This window comes from Pelophylax lessonae, assembly GCF_965119305.1.
Source record: "Pelophylax lessonae genome assembly, chromosome: 3".
Lineage (NCBI taxonomy): Eukaryota > Metazoa > Chordata > Amphibia > Anura > Ranidae > Pelophylax > Pelophylax lessonae.
The window spans coordinates 27,863,610-27,882,376 of record NC_138770.1 but is presented as its reverse complement, the minus strand read 5'-3'; the positions used below and the strand labels follow the sequence as shown (position 1 = coordinate 27,882,376).

The window sequence follows — 18,767 nt, the reverse complement described above, 5'->3', positions numbered from 1 at the left end:
CTTTTCCGTCATTTCTTACAGAGCACAGTACGAGCCCCCCCTTTTCCGTCATTTCTTACAGAGCACAGTACGAGCCCCCCCTTTTTCATCATTTCTTACAGAGCACAGTACGAGCCCCCCCTTTTCCGTCATTTCTTACAGAGCACAGTACGTGCACCCCCTTTTCCATAATTTCTTACAGAGCACAGTACAAGTGCCCCCTTTTCCATCATTTCTTACAGAGCACAGTACAAGGGCCCCCTTTTCTATCATTTATTAGAGAGCACAGTATGAGCTCCCTTTTTTCCATCATTTCTTACAGGACACAGTACAAGCGCCCCCTTTTCCATCATTTCTTACACAGCACAGTATGAGCCCCCCCCCCCTTTTCCATCATTTCCTACAGAGCACAGTACAACCTCCCCCTTTTCCATCATTTCCTACAGAGCACAGTACAAGCTCCCCCTTTTCCATCATTTCTTACAGACCACAGTACAAGCTCCCCTTTTCCATCATTTCTTACAGGGCACAGTATGAGCGCCCCCTTTTCCATCATTTCTTACAAAGTACAGTACGAGCACCCCCTTTTCCATCATCTCTTGCAGAGCACAGTATGAGCCCCCCTTTTCCATCATCTCTTGCAGAGCACAGTAAAAGCACCCCTTTTCCATCATTTCTCACAGAGCACAGTACGAGCCCCCCCTTTTCCATCATTTCTTACAGAGCACAGTACGATCTTCCTCTTTTCCAGAATTTCTTACAGAGCACAGTACGAGCCCCCCCTTTTCCATCATTTCTTACAGAGCACAGTACAAGTGCCCCCTTTTCCATCATTTCTTAGAGAGCACAGTACAAGCTCCCCCCTTTTCCATCATTTCTTAGAGAGCACAGTATGAGCTCCCTTTTTTCCATCATTTCTCACAGAGCACAGTACAAGCGCCCCCTTTTCCATCATTTCTTACAGAGCACAGTAAGAGCTCCCCCTTTTACATCATTTTTTTACACAGCACAGTATGAGCCCCCCCCCCCTTTTCCATCATTTCCTACAGAGCACATTACAAGCTCCCGTTTTCCATCATTTCTTACAGGGCACAGTATGAGCTCCCCTTTTCCATCATTTCTTACAAAGTACAGTACAAGCGCCCCCTTTTACATCATTGCTTATAGAGCACAGTATGAGCCCCCCTTTTCCATCCTCTCTTGCAGAACACAGTATGAGCACCCCTTTTTCATCATTTCTTACAGAGCACAGTATGAGCGCTCTCTTTTCCATCATTTCTCACAGAGCACAGTACGAGCCCCCCTTTTCCATCATTTTTTACAGAGCACAGTACGAACCCCCCTTTTACATCATTTCTCACAGAGCACAGTACGAGCCCCCCTTTTCCATCATTTCTTACAGAGCACAGTATTATCTCCCTCTTTTCCAGAATTTCCTACAGAGCACAGTACGAGCCCCCCCCCCCCCCTTTTCCATCATTTCTTAGAGAGCACAGTACAAGGGCCCCCTTTTCCATCATTTCTTAGAGAGCACAGTATGAGCTCCCTTTTTTTCCATCATTTCTTACAGGGCACAGTACGAGCGCCCCCTTTTCCATCATTTCTTACACAGCACAGTATGAGCCCCCCCCCCTTTTCCATCATTTCCTACAGAGCACAGTACAACCTCCCCCTTTTCCATCATTTCCTGCAGAGAACAGTACAAGCTCCCCCTTTTCCATCATTTCCTACAAAGCACAGTACAAGCTCCCCCCTTTTCCATAATTTCTTACAGACCACAGTATAAGCTCCCCTTTTTCATCATTTCTCACAGAGCACAGTACAAGCTCCCCCCTTTTCCATCATTTTTTACAGAGCACAGTACGAACCCCACCTTTTCCATCATTTCTTACAGAGCATAGTACGAGCCCCCCTTTTCCATCATTTTTCACAGAGCACAGTATGAGCCCCCCTTTTCCAATATTTCTCACAGAGCACAGTACGAGCACCCCCTTTTCCATAATTTCTCACAGAGCACAGTACGAGCCCCCCTTTTCCATCATCACAGCAACATTTCTTCCTCTAACACTCTCATTTTATTCTCATATGAAGGCCCAGAGGATGGTCTGTATCTATACACAGAAGAAGATTAGAGAATGGTCTGTGGGAACTCCCCACCCCCCCCCCCCCCCCTTGAAGGTAATACATGGATCCTTGATATAAAGAGAATGTCCAGAATGGAATCATATCAGAGTATCCTTTTTATGACACTAATTATTCATCATTTTCCTTTTCTTCACATCCAGATGATGATTGGTTCCTCTCTGACTGATACCTACTGAGCGTTATTCTGGAATGATCTAAGCGATAATCCATCCTTCCTCTGATTCCTCCATATTATATTGTATTGCTATTACTTAATGTATTCTTTACTTCAAATAAAAATGTGATTTTTGAATCTTCACCCTAAAACTGCCACTATTAATGAGACCAGCAAACTGGGAAATTCCTGTTCATGACATGAAGATTCCTCCTGCACAAGCAAAAGACACTGAACACCTTGGGCTCCATTCACTCCATTTTCCCCAGATATCACATGCGATGCTGAAAATGTCAATTCACGGTACTTACCTCACAACTCTCAAAACACTTTCAAATTCTACATAATACCGCAGGAAAGTTAAGTCACAGAAGAAAATAAATGGATGCAGTAAATAAGTGTCGGTCCAGACATGGAGGATGGAAGAAATGTAAAAAATATAATTGCCAATTTGGATGAGCCTCTGGATTTTTGCATCAGTTCTCTCACCATTTATTACATACAAAACCTCAATATGAAAAGAATCACAGAATCATCCGGGGGGATTTACTTCAATATAACTAAAGGGTTAGTGGGGGGGACGCTGGTGCTGGTGAGCTGGGGGGAGGGCAAAGGATTCCTAGAACCCTTTCATGAATAGTGGTCACTGAAGGGTTAATCATGCTGTATATTCCTCACTATTTTTGATGTAGCTAGCCTTGATTCATAGTCATAACATCTTGTTTGTTCAGATATGTGTGACTCTGTAGAAATAGTTTCACATGAGAAGTCGTTTTACGACGAAATGCGTCAGAACGCCAGCACGCCGCTATCGTGGAGACGCCTGGAGTCGGATGTCCTTGCCGAGAAGCCGTGGCTTCCATAGCAGAGGTGGGAGATCTGCGGGGAGCTGACTGATCGGCTGGATTGGGCTGCATACTGGCGGTATTCCATTAACTTATATGCTGAATATTCTACACTTGAATGTAAGCATGTTTAACAGGGGGGGTGGATTGATTGTGTTTTTAGCAATAAACAGTTGAAAACGATATCACACTATCCGAGCCCTACTGTTGTCTTTTTCCATTGGTCAAATTGTGTCACATGGTACTGGAGAGTCTGAGCACAGGAAACAGAAAGCCACAGCATGCAGTGATCTGTATCTAATAACCAGAGATGTGGAGAGACAACTGAAAGGCAATAACATAGAGGCTTTTGATCCTTATTGGTCTGGTGAGTGTTTAATCTAGAGGGGAGCACTGGAGGTGTTGTGGTGAACCCATTTCACTTTATCCTGATTGAAGTACCACAATTTATTCGATCTGGGATTATGGACTCCATGTCACTCTGTCAGTAGAAGACCTCACTGGGGAGCTACAGAGACTGCTCTATGTATTGGACACTTACATTCATATGATGGTCCTGTGCATTTCATTTTATATTTGACGTTTTTGATACTCAGAGCGGATGACTTCGAGTATAGCGCTGCTGAGTGTGATTGATTTTGTGTACTGACATGATATTAACTGCACTTTATTTATAGTACTGTTTATTTACAGCGGCTGCTAATCAGAGATATATATTTATTGATTTATTTATATATTTATTGTTGTACCATTTTAGTGTTACATGCTAATACTTTGAGATACACCAGTATTGTGCTGCATGTTAATACTTTGCGGAATTATCTAGTATTTTGTAGGGACCACTAGCGCTGGGTGTGTGTTTGATAGATATTAATCATCAACCACAATATTCAATGAATTGGAAGTGATCGGTTCTTGGAAGAAAACCGATAAGGCTGAAATTTGCCCCTTAAACAGTGCTCAAGGCTAATTTCATATCCACCCCTGCTTGAAGGAAGCTAGAATTCTCCCAATTATATATTTTCAGGGAAGCCATTTCCTGGCGGTTATCAGTGTATGCACTGCAGGGCCAGATAGACCCCGCTCCTTCAAGATTAAGGCTTCAAAATTAAGGCGTCAAAAGTCCTTGAGAGAATAGGTCCGGACGCAGTGGAAGAGTCTAAGGCCCTGTTACTGCCAACCCTTGGATTTGTGCATACCAAACCCCCCTCGGCTATGCCAGAGCTGCCAGAATTACTGGTTTCCCCTCTAGCTGGATCTTGCACAACAGACGAGGAATCCAGCAAGAGGGGACCCCCCAGCATAGGCAGATTGATTAAAAAATCTTGGAATGTAAGGACCATTCCCCCAGAAACATCTGTTGACAGCTCAAAAAAAAATTGCCTGCCAGTTCTCTATCCTAAGAATAAAAACTGCTGTCAGGCATGCACAAACTTCTCTGCCCAGGATAGGATGATATCCAGTGTGACACCATCACTGCTATGTTACAATACATTGGTGGATTTGCACTGGATATTCATGTATAGGTGTCACCATTGCACTCATTTTATAGATGAAGTGTAGGGCAGTGCTGCATTTTTTGTTTTTTATTGTTGCACGTTAGATGAGGGAACCAGCTAACAAGATTCTCTTATTGCTTTTCAGATTTTTTTAGTTGCATTGTAGATGTTTTACTTGATTTGTTATGTTCTCTGTGTATTGGTAACCAGTGTGCCCCCTGTATGCTGGAGGTCAGTGTACACCCTGTATGCTGGAGGTCAGTGTACACCCTGTATGCTGGAGGTCAGTGTTCCCCTGTATGCTGGAGGTCAGTGTTCCCCTGTATGCTGGTGGTCAGTGTTCCCCTGTATGCTGGAGGTCAGTGTTCCCCTGTATGCTGGTGGTCAGTGTGCCCCCTGTATGCTGGTGGTCAGTGTGCCCCTGTATGCTGGTGGTCAGTGTGCCCCCTGTATGCTGGAGGTCAGTGTTCTCCCTATATGCTTGTGGTCAGTGTGCCCCCTGTATGCTGGAGGTCAGTGTGCCCCCTGTATGCTGGAGGTCAGTGTGCCCCCTGTATGCTGGTGGTCAGTGTGCCCCCTGTATGCTGGTGGTCAGTGTGCCCCCTGTATGCTGGTGGTCAGTGTGTCCCCTGTATGCTGGTGGTCAGTGTTCCCCCTGTATGCTGGAGGTCAGTGTGCCCCCTGTATGCTGGTGGTCAGTGTTCCCCCTGTATGCTGGCGGTCAGTGTACCCCCTGTATGCTGGCGGTCAGTGTGCCCCCTGTATGCTGGCGGTCAGTGTACCCCCTGTATGCTGGCGGTCAGTGTGCCCCCTGTATGATGGAGGTCAGTGTACCCCTGTATACTGGTGGTCAGTGTGCCCCTGGGTTGTTTGAACTGAACAACCCAGTGCTGCAAGGTGATGACCACTAAGACATTCTGCTGCTCTGTCCTTCTGTTCAATTTGCACCACTCTTCTAGCATGAACTTGTAGCTTAAACATCATAGGGAAAAAGGCGACACACTCCTTTGGAAGTGCTAAAAATACTTGCATTGCAGTTACCTCTGCAGGAAGGGCGGTACAAAAAACTGCTTATAGACCGTCCTCATCTTCCTTTTAGGAATTGTTTGAAGAGGATTAAATTGGACAGTTGACTGATCCTACAAGGGAAAAGCTTGACATGGTCAGAGTTGAGACTCCTTGCACAGGGAGAGTTGTAACAGACTCATTTAGAGTGTTTTGGCTACCTGTGGCAACCTGTTGGTAGGGGTCATCTTCCTCCCTGGATGTCTGAACAAAGCAGGAAATTTATACCGGGTTTTGCCTGTCAAGCACCAAAGGCCCAGTCTACGGTGTGCATAATACATGGAGATCTGGAGAGGCTTAATAGAAAGTGTCCATTAGTCAGCTTCCCATCCACCAGCTTTATGAGGCCTGCAGAAGAGCTGACAATCCAGGAACAATATCAGTAAGGAAGACGCTGCCCCCCTACAGCTATAACCTGCATAGAGCAGCCACAGCATAGAGGGATTAGGCTGCAGCACAAGGACCTGTCACAGTAAGAAATAAATCCATGATAAACAGACACAGTGCAAGGGAGAACTCCAGCAAGAAATCAAAATACAAAGTGTCTTCAAAAAAAATTATATAAAATTGAGTAACAAAATGTGCACAATGTGAGTATTCATAAAACCACATGAATTTTAAATAAATATTAATTAATGTGATAAAAAAAGTCTAATATATAAAATTAACCCATAAAGTGCAAGGTGCTCCAGTGCAAACGAAAAAGGTGAAGGTGCTCCAGGTGACTGTGACCCCTCCAGGTACCCCACTCACCAGAACAAAAGGGTCAAGAAAGCCTGTAAACACTGGGATAGGGTAATGCACCAGGACTTCTCCAGGAAATCTGTACAAGCTGCCGCGAACACCGCTGTGGAAAGCACGCCAGCAGCGGTGTTCGCAGCAGCTTGTACAGATTTTACTGCCATTGTTCTCTATTTTGTTTGTGAGTATGTTTCTTTGGCTTTATTAATAAATGATCAAAAACGTACTTCACTATCTATGGTCTCTTGTCTCTGGTATTGGGTTACGGAGGAATCTCTGACTACTTTTGACAAAGAATCATCTTGAACAACCTGGCATTATATAGGAGAAGTCCTGGTGCATTACCCTATCCCAGTGTTTACAGGCTTTCTTGACCCTTTTGTTCTGGTGAGTGGGGTACCTGGAGGGGTCACAGTCACCTGGAGCACCTTCACCTTTTCGTTTGCACTGGAGGACCTTGCACTTTATGGGTTAATTTTATATATTAGACTTTTTTCATCACATTAATTAATATTTATTTAAAATTCATGTGGTTTTATGAATACTCACATTGTGCACATTTTGTTACTCAATTTTATATACAGTAATTTTTTTTGAAGACACTTTGTATTTTGATCTCTTGCTAGCGCGGTGTTAAATTGGGTATATATATATTGTCTAAGTTTTCACTTAGTGTAACAGCAGCTGCATTACATAGGTTTTTTCTATATATATTTTTTTATATATATATTTTAGTGAGCGCGGGTTTATATTTTATAGGCCATCTTTATGTAGAGCAACAATTCTTTTTTGCAGATCCTCAGAGTTCTTTGCCATGAGGTGCCATGTTGAACTTCCAGTGACCAGTATGAGAGAGTGAGAGCGATAACACCAAATTTACCACACCTCCTCCCCATTCACACCTGAGACCTTGTAACACTAACGAGTCACATGACACCGGGGAGGGAAAATGGCTAATTGGGCCTCATTTGGACATTTTCACTTAGGGTGTACTCACTTTTGTTGCCAGCAGTTTAGACATTAATGGCTGTGTGTTGAGTTATTTTGAGGGGACAGCAAATTTACACTGTTATACAAGCTGTACACTCACTACTTTACATTGTAGCAAAGTGTCATTTCTTCAGTGTTGTCACATGAAAAGATAGAATAAAATATTTACAAAAATGTGAGGGGTGTACTTACTTTTGTGAGATACTGTATATTTTATCTTGTACCTAGGATCATCAGGACAGATACCTGTATATACAACACATTTCGGTCCGATTTACCCCCTGTGTCTGCCCCACGTCGGGTTAATTTGTTGGGGGTTGGAAGGGAGGCTGTGTGCTAGGAAGTCATGTTTGTATTTATTATGATGTACATAAATACAGATTATGTTCTATGTCTATGAAACACTAATATCGAGTCTGTTAATTTTAAGAGAAAACTGTCTGCACATCTTCATTGTCCTGAAAAAGCCTTGTGTGAAACGCGTTGACCAGTGAACAGACGAAGATAGAGGAATATGATCCGAAGCAAACACAGTGACGTGCCTCTATTCCTAATGGTTAATGCAAACAGAAAACAGAGGTCGTGGGACTTTAAACGAGGCCGGTCACCAACTAAGATATACAAAAATAGAATCTGAACGTAGTCATTTATTATACATACAGTAATTGATACAAATGTTGACATCAGTAACAAATATGATGCAGACATGTATATAAAAAAAAGCTGACACAAAAAATTCATATAGTAAGGAGATTGTTATAATAGTAATAAGATATATTCAGTAATAAAGTACATGGCCGTCACTAAATGTTACATCTAAGTGAAGAGAGGAAATATCTATACCTACACGAACCTTATGATATATACCAACTTATCCTTATATATGTATGATGTACATGAGTGAAATTAGTAGGAGACATTGATCTCCTGTGTACGAGCTGAGCTCAGTTTGGGGTCAGTTTCCTCATTTTATTGAGATCTGGTTTTAGATAAATCAATAAATGTTATTTTAGGATAAATCCATGTAGTTGTTATCTGTCTCATGCTGTGCCCTTAAAGTCCACACATATGACAGTGGTTCCTTGTGAACATCTGTAGGTTCCCATTTCTCTGAACAGATAGGATGGTGGGACTCTCAAGATAGTTCTGGTTTTTCTTCTCCTATCCAAGTTCTCCAAATAAAACATAAAAGCACATCCCCTAGACTGGTCATTGGAGACAACGAGCAGAAGAGTGTGTGCACCTGGCTGTGTGAAAATACCCTGTATCTGGCTGTGGAGTAATCAGTGGGAGGCCCGGGTACACCAATATCCAAGCGGCTCCTGCGGGGGTACCGCTACGCAGAAAGCAAACCTTGCTTCAACAGTTCTCTCCTCAGGACAGAAAAGAAGACAAAGGTAGGCGACTGCACCAAACTTTGATAAGATGCTGCAATGCACATCAATCACCCAGAGAGCAGAGTCCTCTCCATAGGTTTTCCTTTTGGTTACTCCCTAGCAGCCCGCATGGCGTCTGCTCCCTTCTGCTGACCTCAAGCCAAACATACTCACGTGTCCCGACCTCTTCCACAGGGCAATCGATGCATCCGCAGGGCATCCCAGAGGCAGGAACACAACTGCTATATCTGGGTTGGGCACGCTTAGGAGACATGTGCAGAATGGAAACATTTGTTTTGTTTCGGATAGATTCATTATGTTACTAATTTCGAATCATTATGGAATTTGTTTCGTTTGGTTTCGGAATTCGTTTACTTTTGTTTAGTTTTCATTAAATTTCTTTTAGTTTTCAGTAAAAATTGTTTAGTTTATTAATTTTCTAACAAATTTCAACTTTTCAAAACAATCAGAATTCCGATCAGTCAAAAAAACGATCGACCGATTTGAATTCTGTGTAAAGAAACAGCTGGTTTTTAAGTGGGGGGCTGGGAAGCCGGCCCCCCGCATCCTTACCAACCATGACTAATCAGCTGTCATCGGGCTTCCCCACTGACAGATGAATGAAAAAAAAAGAATGCCGGCATTGCCGGGGAATAGATAAATGTTTAAAAAAAACTATGTGGGGTCCCCTCCCCCCCAGTCTATACCAGGCCTACACCAAAATGTAAAAAAAAAAAATGGCGTGGGGTCCCTCAAAATGCATACCAAACCTTTATCTGAGCATGCAGTTCGGCGGGTCAGGAAAGGGGGGGCGAGCGAGTGCCTCCTAACCCATACCAGACCACATGCCATCAACATGGGTGGGGGATGCTTTGGGAAGCTCTCCCCTGCCACCCCCAAAGCACCTTGTCCCCATGTTGATGGGGACAAGGGCCTGTTCCCCACAACCGTGGCCTGTGGTTGTGGGGGTCTGCAGGCAGGGGGCTCGTCATAATCTGAAAGCCCCTTTTACCAAGGGGGCTCCCAGATCCCGCCCCCCCCCCCATTTGAATGAGTATTGGGACCATAGTACCTGTACCTATTCACCAAAAAAGTGGCAAAAAGTAATAAAAACACACACACAATTTTTGAAAAATCCTTTATTAAAAAATAAAAACCAGCGTCCCCCGATGTAGATACGTCATCAATCACAATGCCCACCGCACCCGAAAAAATAAATAAATAAAGACGCTCTCGCCGTCATGGAGGCCCTCTGCCCACTGCAGGCTCCCCGTTTCACATCTTTTATATAGGTAAGAGGCGGTGTCACCTGTCTACATCACCTGGTGGCACCACCCCTTCTGACGTCAGGACCCAGAATGCACCAGTCCATGACATCAGAAGGGGGCAGTACTACCAGGTGACGTAGACCGGTGACCCCACCACTTAACTATGTAAAAAATATCAAATGGAGGAGCCTGCAGTACTTATTTTATAATAAAGGACTTTTCAAAAATTGTGTGTGTGTTTATATTACTTTTTAACAATTTTTGGTGAATAGGTACAGGTAATATGGTCCCGATTACACCAAAGTTCCAGCGCTGACACTGCAGTAATCACATTATACTATACTATATGGTCCTGATACTCATTCACATAAGGGGGGGGGGGGATCTGGGGGCGCCCTTGGTAAAAGGGGCTTTCAGATTACAACAAGTCCCCTGCCTGACCCCCACAAGCACAGGCCACAGTTGTGGGGGAGAGGCCCTTGTCCCCATCAACATGGGGACAAGGTGCTTTGGGGTGGGGTGGGGGGGGCAGAGTGTCCCAAAGCACCCCCCCATGTTGAGGACATGTGGCCTGGTATTGCTAAGGAGGTGGGCCCCCCACTTGTCCCTCCCACTTTCCTGACCTGCCAGGATAAAGGGCCTGGTATGGATTTTAGGGGAGAACCCACGTTTTTTTTTTTTTCATTTTGGCCCCCGAAGGGTCTGGGGGGACGGGGAGGACTGCACCATTTTTTTTCTATTGCTGGGCAATGCTGGCATTCTTCTTTTTACATTCAGCTGTCAGTGGGAAAGCCCGCTGACAGCTGTTGAGTCATGGTTGGTAAGGATGCGGGCCGCCGGCTTCCCGCTTAACAACCAGCTATTTCTTCACACAGAATTTTCATCGGGTTTTTCGACTGATCCGAATTCGAATCGCTCCGAAAAGTTGGAATTCGTTAGAAAACAAACAAACAAAACAAATTTCAACAAAATTCATTACAATTTCATTTGGAGATTTGGATACAACGGAATCTAGGAATAACCAAAAATGTGTCAGAATTTGTATTCGCACCGAAACGAATTTCACGTGTCTAACACTTAATGACCACCCGGTAACAGCTGGGCTCCCAGCCAATACAAATGGCCGCCGATGGCAGGGCCCACTCTCCAGGCATGGATCCTCTACATATGTGTGCCATAACACCACCCCGCTGATAGCTGGGGACTCAATGACCACTTGGGACATTTGGAAGACTTCTGGATACCAAAGGAAGCTCCTGACATCCGCACAGCTGCCCAGCACCAGACCCGCCCACCAATACTTCCAATAGGTAGGAAAACTTCATACAAAAATGGTCCTATAAGTGAGGAGGACAAAAAAGGAACGCAGCCTTTGGCTTATCCTGAACATTTATGGGGGTGGGGTCTTATGGGGGAGAAATGAGGGCGGGGCTACCCAAACATATGCTGCCATGGACATCTGTCAGGAAAGCACATTATGGCCACTAGATGGAACTGACCATTATAGGAAATCCCAATTCACCATGACTGGGGGAATGCGGGGCCACATTTCATCAACACATTTATAACAACCAGATCTGTAAGTGTTTGTGAAATCTTCCCGCACAAAATGTAGCCAATGAAAGCTAAGGACTCCATTTTTATTTTTCTCCTGCTATCAATGGCCAACACGGGACAACACTTCATCCATGTCTTTGGTGACCTCTGATCTCCTTATGAAGGGTTTCTTACATGATGAAGATCAGCCATAGAGTATATCTGAGGTGTATATCAGGGTGTGCTTCTTCCCCACATGTCCACCAACATTCATATAGAAGACATTTCCCACACTCAAGGCACTAATACACCTCCAGGGTTGTGTGGGACCCCTGATGTACAGGAAGATAGGACTTCAATGAGGAACATTTCCCACACTCAGCACAGGAACATGGCTTCTCCCCCCTGTGCGATCTCTGATGTGTGGAAAGATTGGACTTCTGTGAAAAACATTTTCCTCACTCAGGACAGGAATATGGCTTCTCACCAGTGTGCGATCTCTGATGTTTGTAAAGATTAGGCTTCTGTGAAAAACATTTCCCGCACTCAGGACAGGAATACGGCTTCTCACCTGTGTGAGATCTCTGATGTTTGTAAAGATTAGGCTTCTGTGAAAAACATTTCCCGCACTCAGGACAGGAATATGGCTTCTCACCAGTGTGCAATCTCTGATGTCTACAAAGAGCGGACTTATCTGAAAAACATTTCTCGCACTCAGGACAGGAATACGGCTTCTCACCAGTGTGCAATCTCTGATGACTGGAAAGAGCGGACTTATCTGAAAAACATTTCCCGCACTCAGGACAAGAAAATGGCTTCTCACCAGTGTGGACTCTCTGATGTCTGGAAAGATTGGACTTATCTGGAAAAGATTTCCCACACTCAGGACAGGAATACGGCTTGTCATCAGCATGCAATCTCTGATGTGTGGAAAGATATGACTTTTGTGAAAAACATTTCCCACACTCAGAACAGGAATACGGCTTCTCACCAGTGTGACATCTCTGATGTGTGGAAAGAGATGACTTTTGTGAAAAACATTTCCCACACTCAGGACAGGAATACGGCTTCTCACCAGTGTGACATCTCTGATGTCTGGAAAGATATGACTTGTGTGGAAAAAATTTCCCGCACTCAGGACAGAAATATGGCTTTTCCCCCGTGTGATATCTCTGATGTGTGGAAAGAGTGGACTTCTCTGAAAAACATTTCCCACACTCAGGACAGGAATACGGCTTCTCACCAGTGTGACATCTCTGATGTGTGGAAAGATATGACTTGCGTGAAAAACATTTCCCGCACTCAGGACAGGAATATGGCTTTTCCCCCGTGTGATATCTCTGATGTTTGGAAAGAGTGGACTTCTCTGAAAAAGATTTCCCACACTCAGGACAGGAATGCGGCTTCTCACCAGTGTGAGATCTCTGATGTTTGGAAAGATGGGACTTCACTGAAAAACATTTCCCGCACTCAGGACAGAAATACGGCTTCTCACCAGTGTGCGATCTCTGATGTGTGGAAAGAGTGGACTTGCATGAAAAAGATTTCCCACACTCAGGACAGGAATAGGGCTTCTCACCAGTGTGAGATCTTTTATGCCTATTAAGATGGGATTTAGACTGAAAACACTTCCCACACTCAGTACAGGAGAATCTCTTATCTGCTGTAAGGACAGCACTATCCCTCACAGTCTGAGGTTCCTCAGGATAAGAGGAATACGATGGTCCGGCACCGTCCCTCACAGTCTGAGGTTCCTCAGGATAAGAGGAATACGATGGTCCGGCACTGTCCCTCACAGTCTGAGGTTCCTCAGGATAAGAGGAATACGATGGTCCAGCACCGTCCCTTACAGTCTGAGGTTCCTCAGGATAAGAGGAATACGATGGTCCGGCACCATCCCTCACAGTCTGGGGTTCCTCAGCATAAGAGGAATACGATGGCCCGGCACCATCCCTCACAGTCTGGGGTTCCTCAGGATAAGAGGAATACGATGGCCCGGCACCGTCCCTCACAGTCTGGGGTTCCTCAGGATAAGAGGAATACGATGGTCCGGCACCGTCCCTCACAGTCTGAGGTTCCTCAGGATAAGAGGAATACGATGGTCCATCTACACTGTGTGGTGCCGGATGGACATTTGAGGTAGCCGGGTTTTCTCCTGGACTATACTGTGTGATGTCCTCATCTTCTACTTTACAGTCTGGAGACAAAGTGAGAAAATCCTCTGAGGTTTTCCTCATCTCCCGTCCATCTACTAAAATAGAAATACAAAGATTATTACTAGAGATCAGCAGATTGGTTCCCCTAAACCAGGACTCTGCCCACATCAGACAGCTTTGTCTCTGAGGATCTTACAATTCCCCCCTCAAGGTAACTAGTAAATGGGTCCTCTGATCTCCTACCAGTTCATTTCTTTATTCATGGACCTTAGTCAGAGAGTGAGGAAACAACGAGAACTGTCTTTTATAGGAGTGACAGTGATGAGAGGATTATAGGACGAGTGTCCCCTCCCCCTCTATTACTCGTTGCCATCTTCCCAACACAAGAAGTCCTGCACTTCCTTATTTAGTCCATAATTTAGTCATGAATAACAGCGGGGCTGAGCCCCACCAGAGGTCAAAGAGTGAGGATGGGGGGAGAACAACCTAGATGAAGACTGGAATGATCCTGAAGACCACCATCATTGGGTTACTGACTCCTCCCTCATTATCACTTTCTGTTTAAGGTTCCAAAGTCTGAGGATGTTATCACATTATTATCACCATGTAAAAGTCTGTCCTCCAATCAAATCATCAGATATAAAATAAATAATAAATCGGTACAATCATGTAGTGTAAAGAATGGTGTATAAATATTCACAGAAACATTCACCCAATGGCAGCTTACATTCAGAAAGTTTATTTCACTAAACACAAAAATCAAATAAATGGTATATATGGGAGGGGGGTGATAGAAAATATGGGTGGAGCCTGCGTCCCATCTCGGCCATCCCAGGGAAGGGGTATCTGAGTGAAGGATCACATTGTGAAGCTTGTTTAGTCCGCACTGCTCAAGTCCCGGCTTTGTAATTCTATCATCTTGGATTTTAATGTTGAATAAAGCAGATAGACGGAGAGCACTAGAGGGGGGTTATTTTCTACCCTCCCCCCATATATACCGTGGAGGAAGAGGAAGGAGGAGAGGAGTGAGCGATATCCCTAGAGGGGGAAGGGAGTCAGATGGTAAGGTGAGTGGAAGTGACCACCAGCACCTTTCTCATCTGCAATTTCTGCACTCGCACTTTATCATTTATATTGGCCGTGTCACATGACACACATTTCTATCCTCTTATTGGACGATCACATTACTATTTATTCATTTCCTGACACTGTTTAATAGATTTCATATTTTAGAATTTTAGGTCTGATTGTTACACGGCGCGGTGATATCGCACAGATTGGATTATTATTTCCCACTTATTGTCTACAGATTTGGGGGAAGAAATTTATTTTCATTTTCGTTTGATTTTTTCATCAGATATAAAATGTCCAGCTGGTATGAAATGGGCATAACAAAGAGAATCCATATTATGTGTATATACAGTATCTCACAAAAGTAAGTACACCCCTCACATTTTTGTAAATATTTTATTCTATCTTTTCATGTGACAACACTGAAGAAATGACACTTTGCTACAATGTAAAGTAGTGAGTGTACAGCTTGTATAACAGTGTAAATTTACTGTCCCCTCAAAATAACTCAACACTCAGCCATTAATGTCTAAACCACTGGCAACAAAAGTGAGTACACCCCTATGTGACAATGTCCAAATTTGGGCCCAATTAGCCATTTTCCCTCCCCGGTGTCATGTGACTCGTTAGTGTTACAAGGTCCCAGGTGTGAATGGGGAGCAGGTGTGTTAAATTTGGTGTTATCGCTCTCACTCTCTCATACTGGTCACTGAAAGTTCAACATGGCACCTCATGGCAAAGAACTCTCTGAGGATCTGAAAAAAAAGAATTGTTGCTCTACATAAAGATGGCCTAGGCTACAAGAAGATTGCCAAGACCCTGAAACTGAGCTGCTGCATGGTGGCCAAGGCCATACAGCCGTTTAACAGGACAGGTTCCACTCAGAACAGGCCTCACCATGGTTGACCAAAGAAGTTGGATTCACGTGCTCAGCGTCATATCCAGAGGTTGTCTTTGGGAAATAGACGTATGAGTGCTGGCAGCATTGCTGCAGAGGTTGAAGGGGTGGGGGGTCAGCCTGTCAGTGCTCAAACCATACACCGCACACTGCGCAAGTTGGTCTGCATGGCTGTCATCCCAGAAGGAAACCTTTTCTAAAGATGATGCACAAGAAAGCCCGCAAACAGTTTGCTGAAGACAAGCAGACTAAGGACATGGATTACTGGAACCATGTCCTGTTGTCTGATGAGACCAAGATAAACTTATTTGGTTCAGATGGTGTCAAGCGTGTTTGGCGGCAACCAGGTGAGGAGTACAAAGACAAGTGTGTCTTCCTACAGTCAAGCATGGTGGTGGAAGTGCCATGGTCTGGGGCTGCATGAGTGCTGCTGGCACTGGGGATCTACAGTTCATTGAGGGAACCATGAATGCCAACATGAACTGTGACATACTGAAGCAGAGCATGATCCCCTCCCTTCAGAGACAAGGCCACAGGGCAGTATTCCAACATAACGACCCCAAACTCACCTCCAAGATGACCACTGCCTTGCTAGAGAAGCTGAGGGTAAAGGTGATGGACTGGCCAAGCATGTCTCCAGACCTAAACCCTATTGAGCATCTGTGGGACATCCTCAAACAGAAGGTGTAGGAGCGCAAGGTCTCTAACATCCACCAGCTCTGTGATGTCATTATGGAGGAGGGGAAGAGGACTCCAGTGGCAACCTGTGAAGCTCTGGTGAACTCCATGCCCAAGAGGGTTAAGGCAGTGCTGGAAAATAATGGTGGCCACACAAAATATTGACACTTTGGGCCCAATTTGGACATTTCCACTTAGGGGTGTACTATCTTTTGTTGCCAGCGGTTTAGACATTAATGGCTGTGTGTTCAGTTATTTTGAGGGGACAGCAAATTTACACTGTTATACAAGCTGTACACTCACTACTTTACATTGTAGCAAAGTGTCATTTCTTCAGTGTTGTCACATGAAAAGATAGAATAAAATAGTTCCAAAAATGTGAGGGGTGTACTTACTTTTGTGAGATACTGTAGCAGTGGCTAGAGGAGATAGAGCAGAAGTCTGTAATATACAACATAGAATATATAGTGCCGGGGTCAGGAGTATGTAATGTACAATATACAGTGCCTTGCGAAAATATTAGGCCCCCTTGAACTTTGCGACCTTTTGCCACATTTCAGGCTTCAAACATAAAGATATAAAACTGTAATTTTTTTGTGAAGAATCAACAACAAGTGGGACACAATCATGAAGTGGAACGAAATTTATTGGATATTTCAAAGTTTGTTAACAAATAAAAAACTGAAAAATTAGGCGTGCAAAATTATTCAGCCCCTTTACTTTCAGTGCAGCAAACTCTCTCCAGAAGTTCAGTGAGTATCTCTGAATGATTCAATGTTGACCTAAATGACTAATGATGATAAATAGAATCCACCTGTGTGTAAACAAGTCCCCGTATAAATACACCTGCACTGTGATAGTCTCAGAGGTCTGTTTAAAGCGCAGAGAGCATCATGAAGAACAAGGAACACACCAGGCAGGTCCGAGATACTGTTGTGGAGAAGTTTAAAGCCGGATTTGGATACAAAAAGATTTCCCAAGCTTTAAACATCCCAAGGAGCTCTGTGAAAGCGATAATATTGAAATGGAAGGAGTATCAGACCACTGCAAATCTACGAAGACCTGGCCGTCCCTCTAAACTTTCAGCTCATACAAGGAGAAGACTGATCAGAGATGCAGCCAAGAGGCCCATGATCACTCTGGATGAACTGCAGAGATCTACAGCTGAGGTGGGAGACTCTGTCCATAGGAAAACAATCAGTCGTATACTGCACAAATCTGCCCTTTATGGAAGAGTGGCAAGAAGAAAGCAATTTCTTAAAGATATCCACAAAAAGTGTCGTTTAAAGTTTGCCACAAGCCACCTGGGAGACACCAAACATGTGGAAGAAGGGGCTCTGCTCAGATGAAACCAAAATCAAACTTTTTGGCAACAATGCAAAACGTTATGTTTGGCATAAAAGCAACACAGCTCATCACCCTGAACACACCATCCCCACTGTGAAACATGGTGGTGGCAGCATCATGGTTTGGGCCTGCTTTTCTTCAGCAGGGACAGGGAAGATGGTTAAAATTGATGGGAAGATGGATGGAGCCAAATACAGGACCATTCTGGAAGAAAACCTGATGGAGTCTGCAAAAGACCTGAGACTGGGACGGAGATTTGTCTTCTAACCAGACAATGATCCAAAACATAAAGCAAAATCTACAATGGAATGGTTCACAAATAAACATATCCAGGTGTTAGAATGGCCAAGTCAAAGTCCAGACCTGAATCCAATCGAGAATCTGTGGAAAGAACTGAAAACTGCTGTTCACAAACGCTCTCCATCCAACCTCACTGAGCTCGAGCTGTTTTGCAAGGAGGAATGGGCAAAAATTTCAGTCTCTCGATGTGCAAAACTGATAGAGACATACCCCAAGCGACTTACAGCTGTAATCGCAGCAAAAGGTGGCGCTACAAAGTATTAACTTAAGGGGGCTGAATAATTTTGCACACCCAATTTTTCAGTTTTTTATTTGTTAAAAAAGTTTGAAATATCCAATAAATTTCATTCCACTTCATGATTGTGTCCCACTTGTTGTTGATTCTTCACAAAAAAATTACAGTTTTATGTCTTTATGTTTGAAGCCTGAAATGTGACAAAAGGTCGCAAAGTTCAAGGGGGCCGAATACTTTTGCAATGCACTGTAAATTATACAGTGTAAGGGTCAGGACTCATAATATTGGTATTCAGTAGTCAGTGGTGGATTACATGTATTTATGTCATGTATGTATTTAGTGGTAATGACCCACCTGTGCTGATCTCTGTAGGAGTGTCCTCCTCTATAAATGTTCCCGTTATTCCATCCTCCTCCATAGACTGCTGATCATCCCTCACATACCTCTCTTCTTCTTCTGCTTTAACCTCAAATTCTATATCAAT

The 18,767-nt window shown here is 44.0% G+C and overlaps 1 protein-coding gene across 1 annotated transcript in view; it reads right to left on the bottom strand.

Moving 5' to 3' along the window:
- The window catches only part of LOC309550263 (uncharacterized protein), a gene marked incomplete at both ends in the record, with an annotated part of 667,886 nt that overhangs the window by 589,735 nt on the left and 59,384 nt on the right, over positions 1–18,767 (bottom strand). The window contains 1 exon segment of the mRNA XM_082250671.1: positions 12,086–13,319. Within this exon segment, the coding sequence (XP_082106797.1) occupies positions 12,086–13,319 (1,234 nt within the window).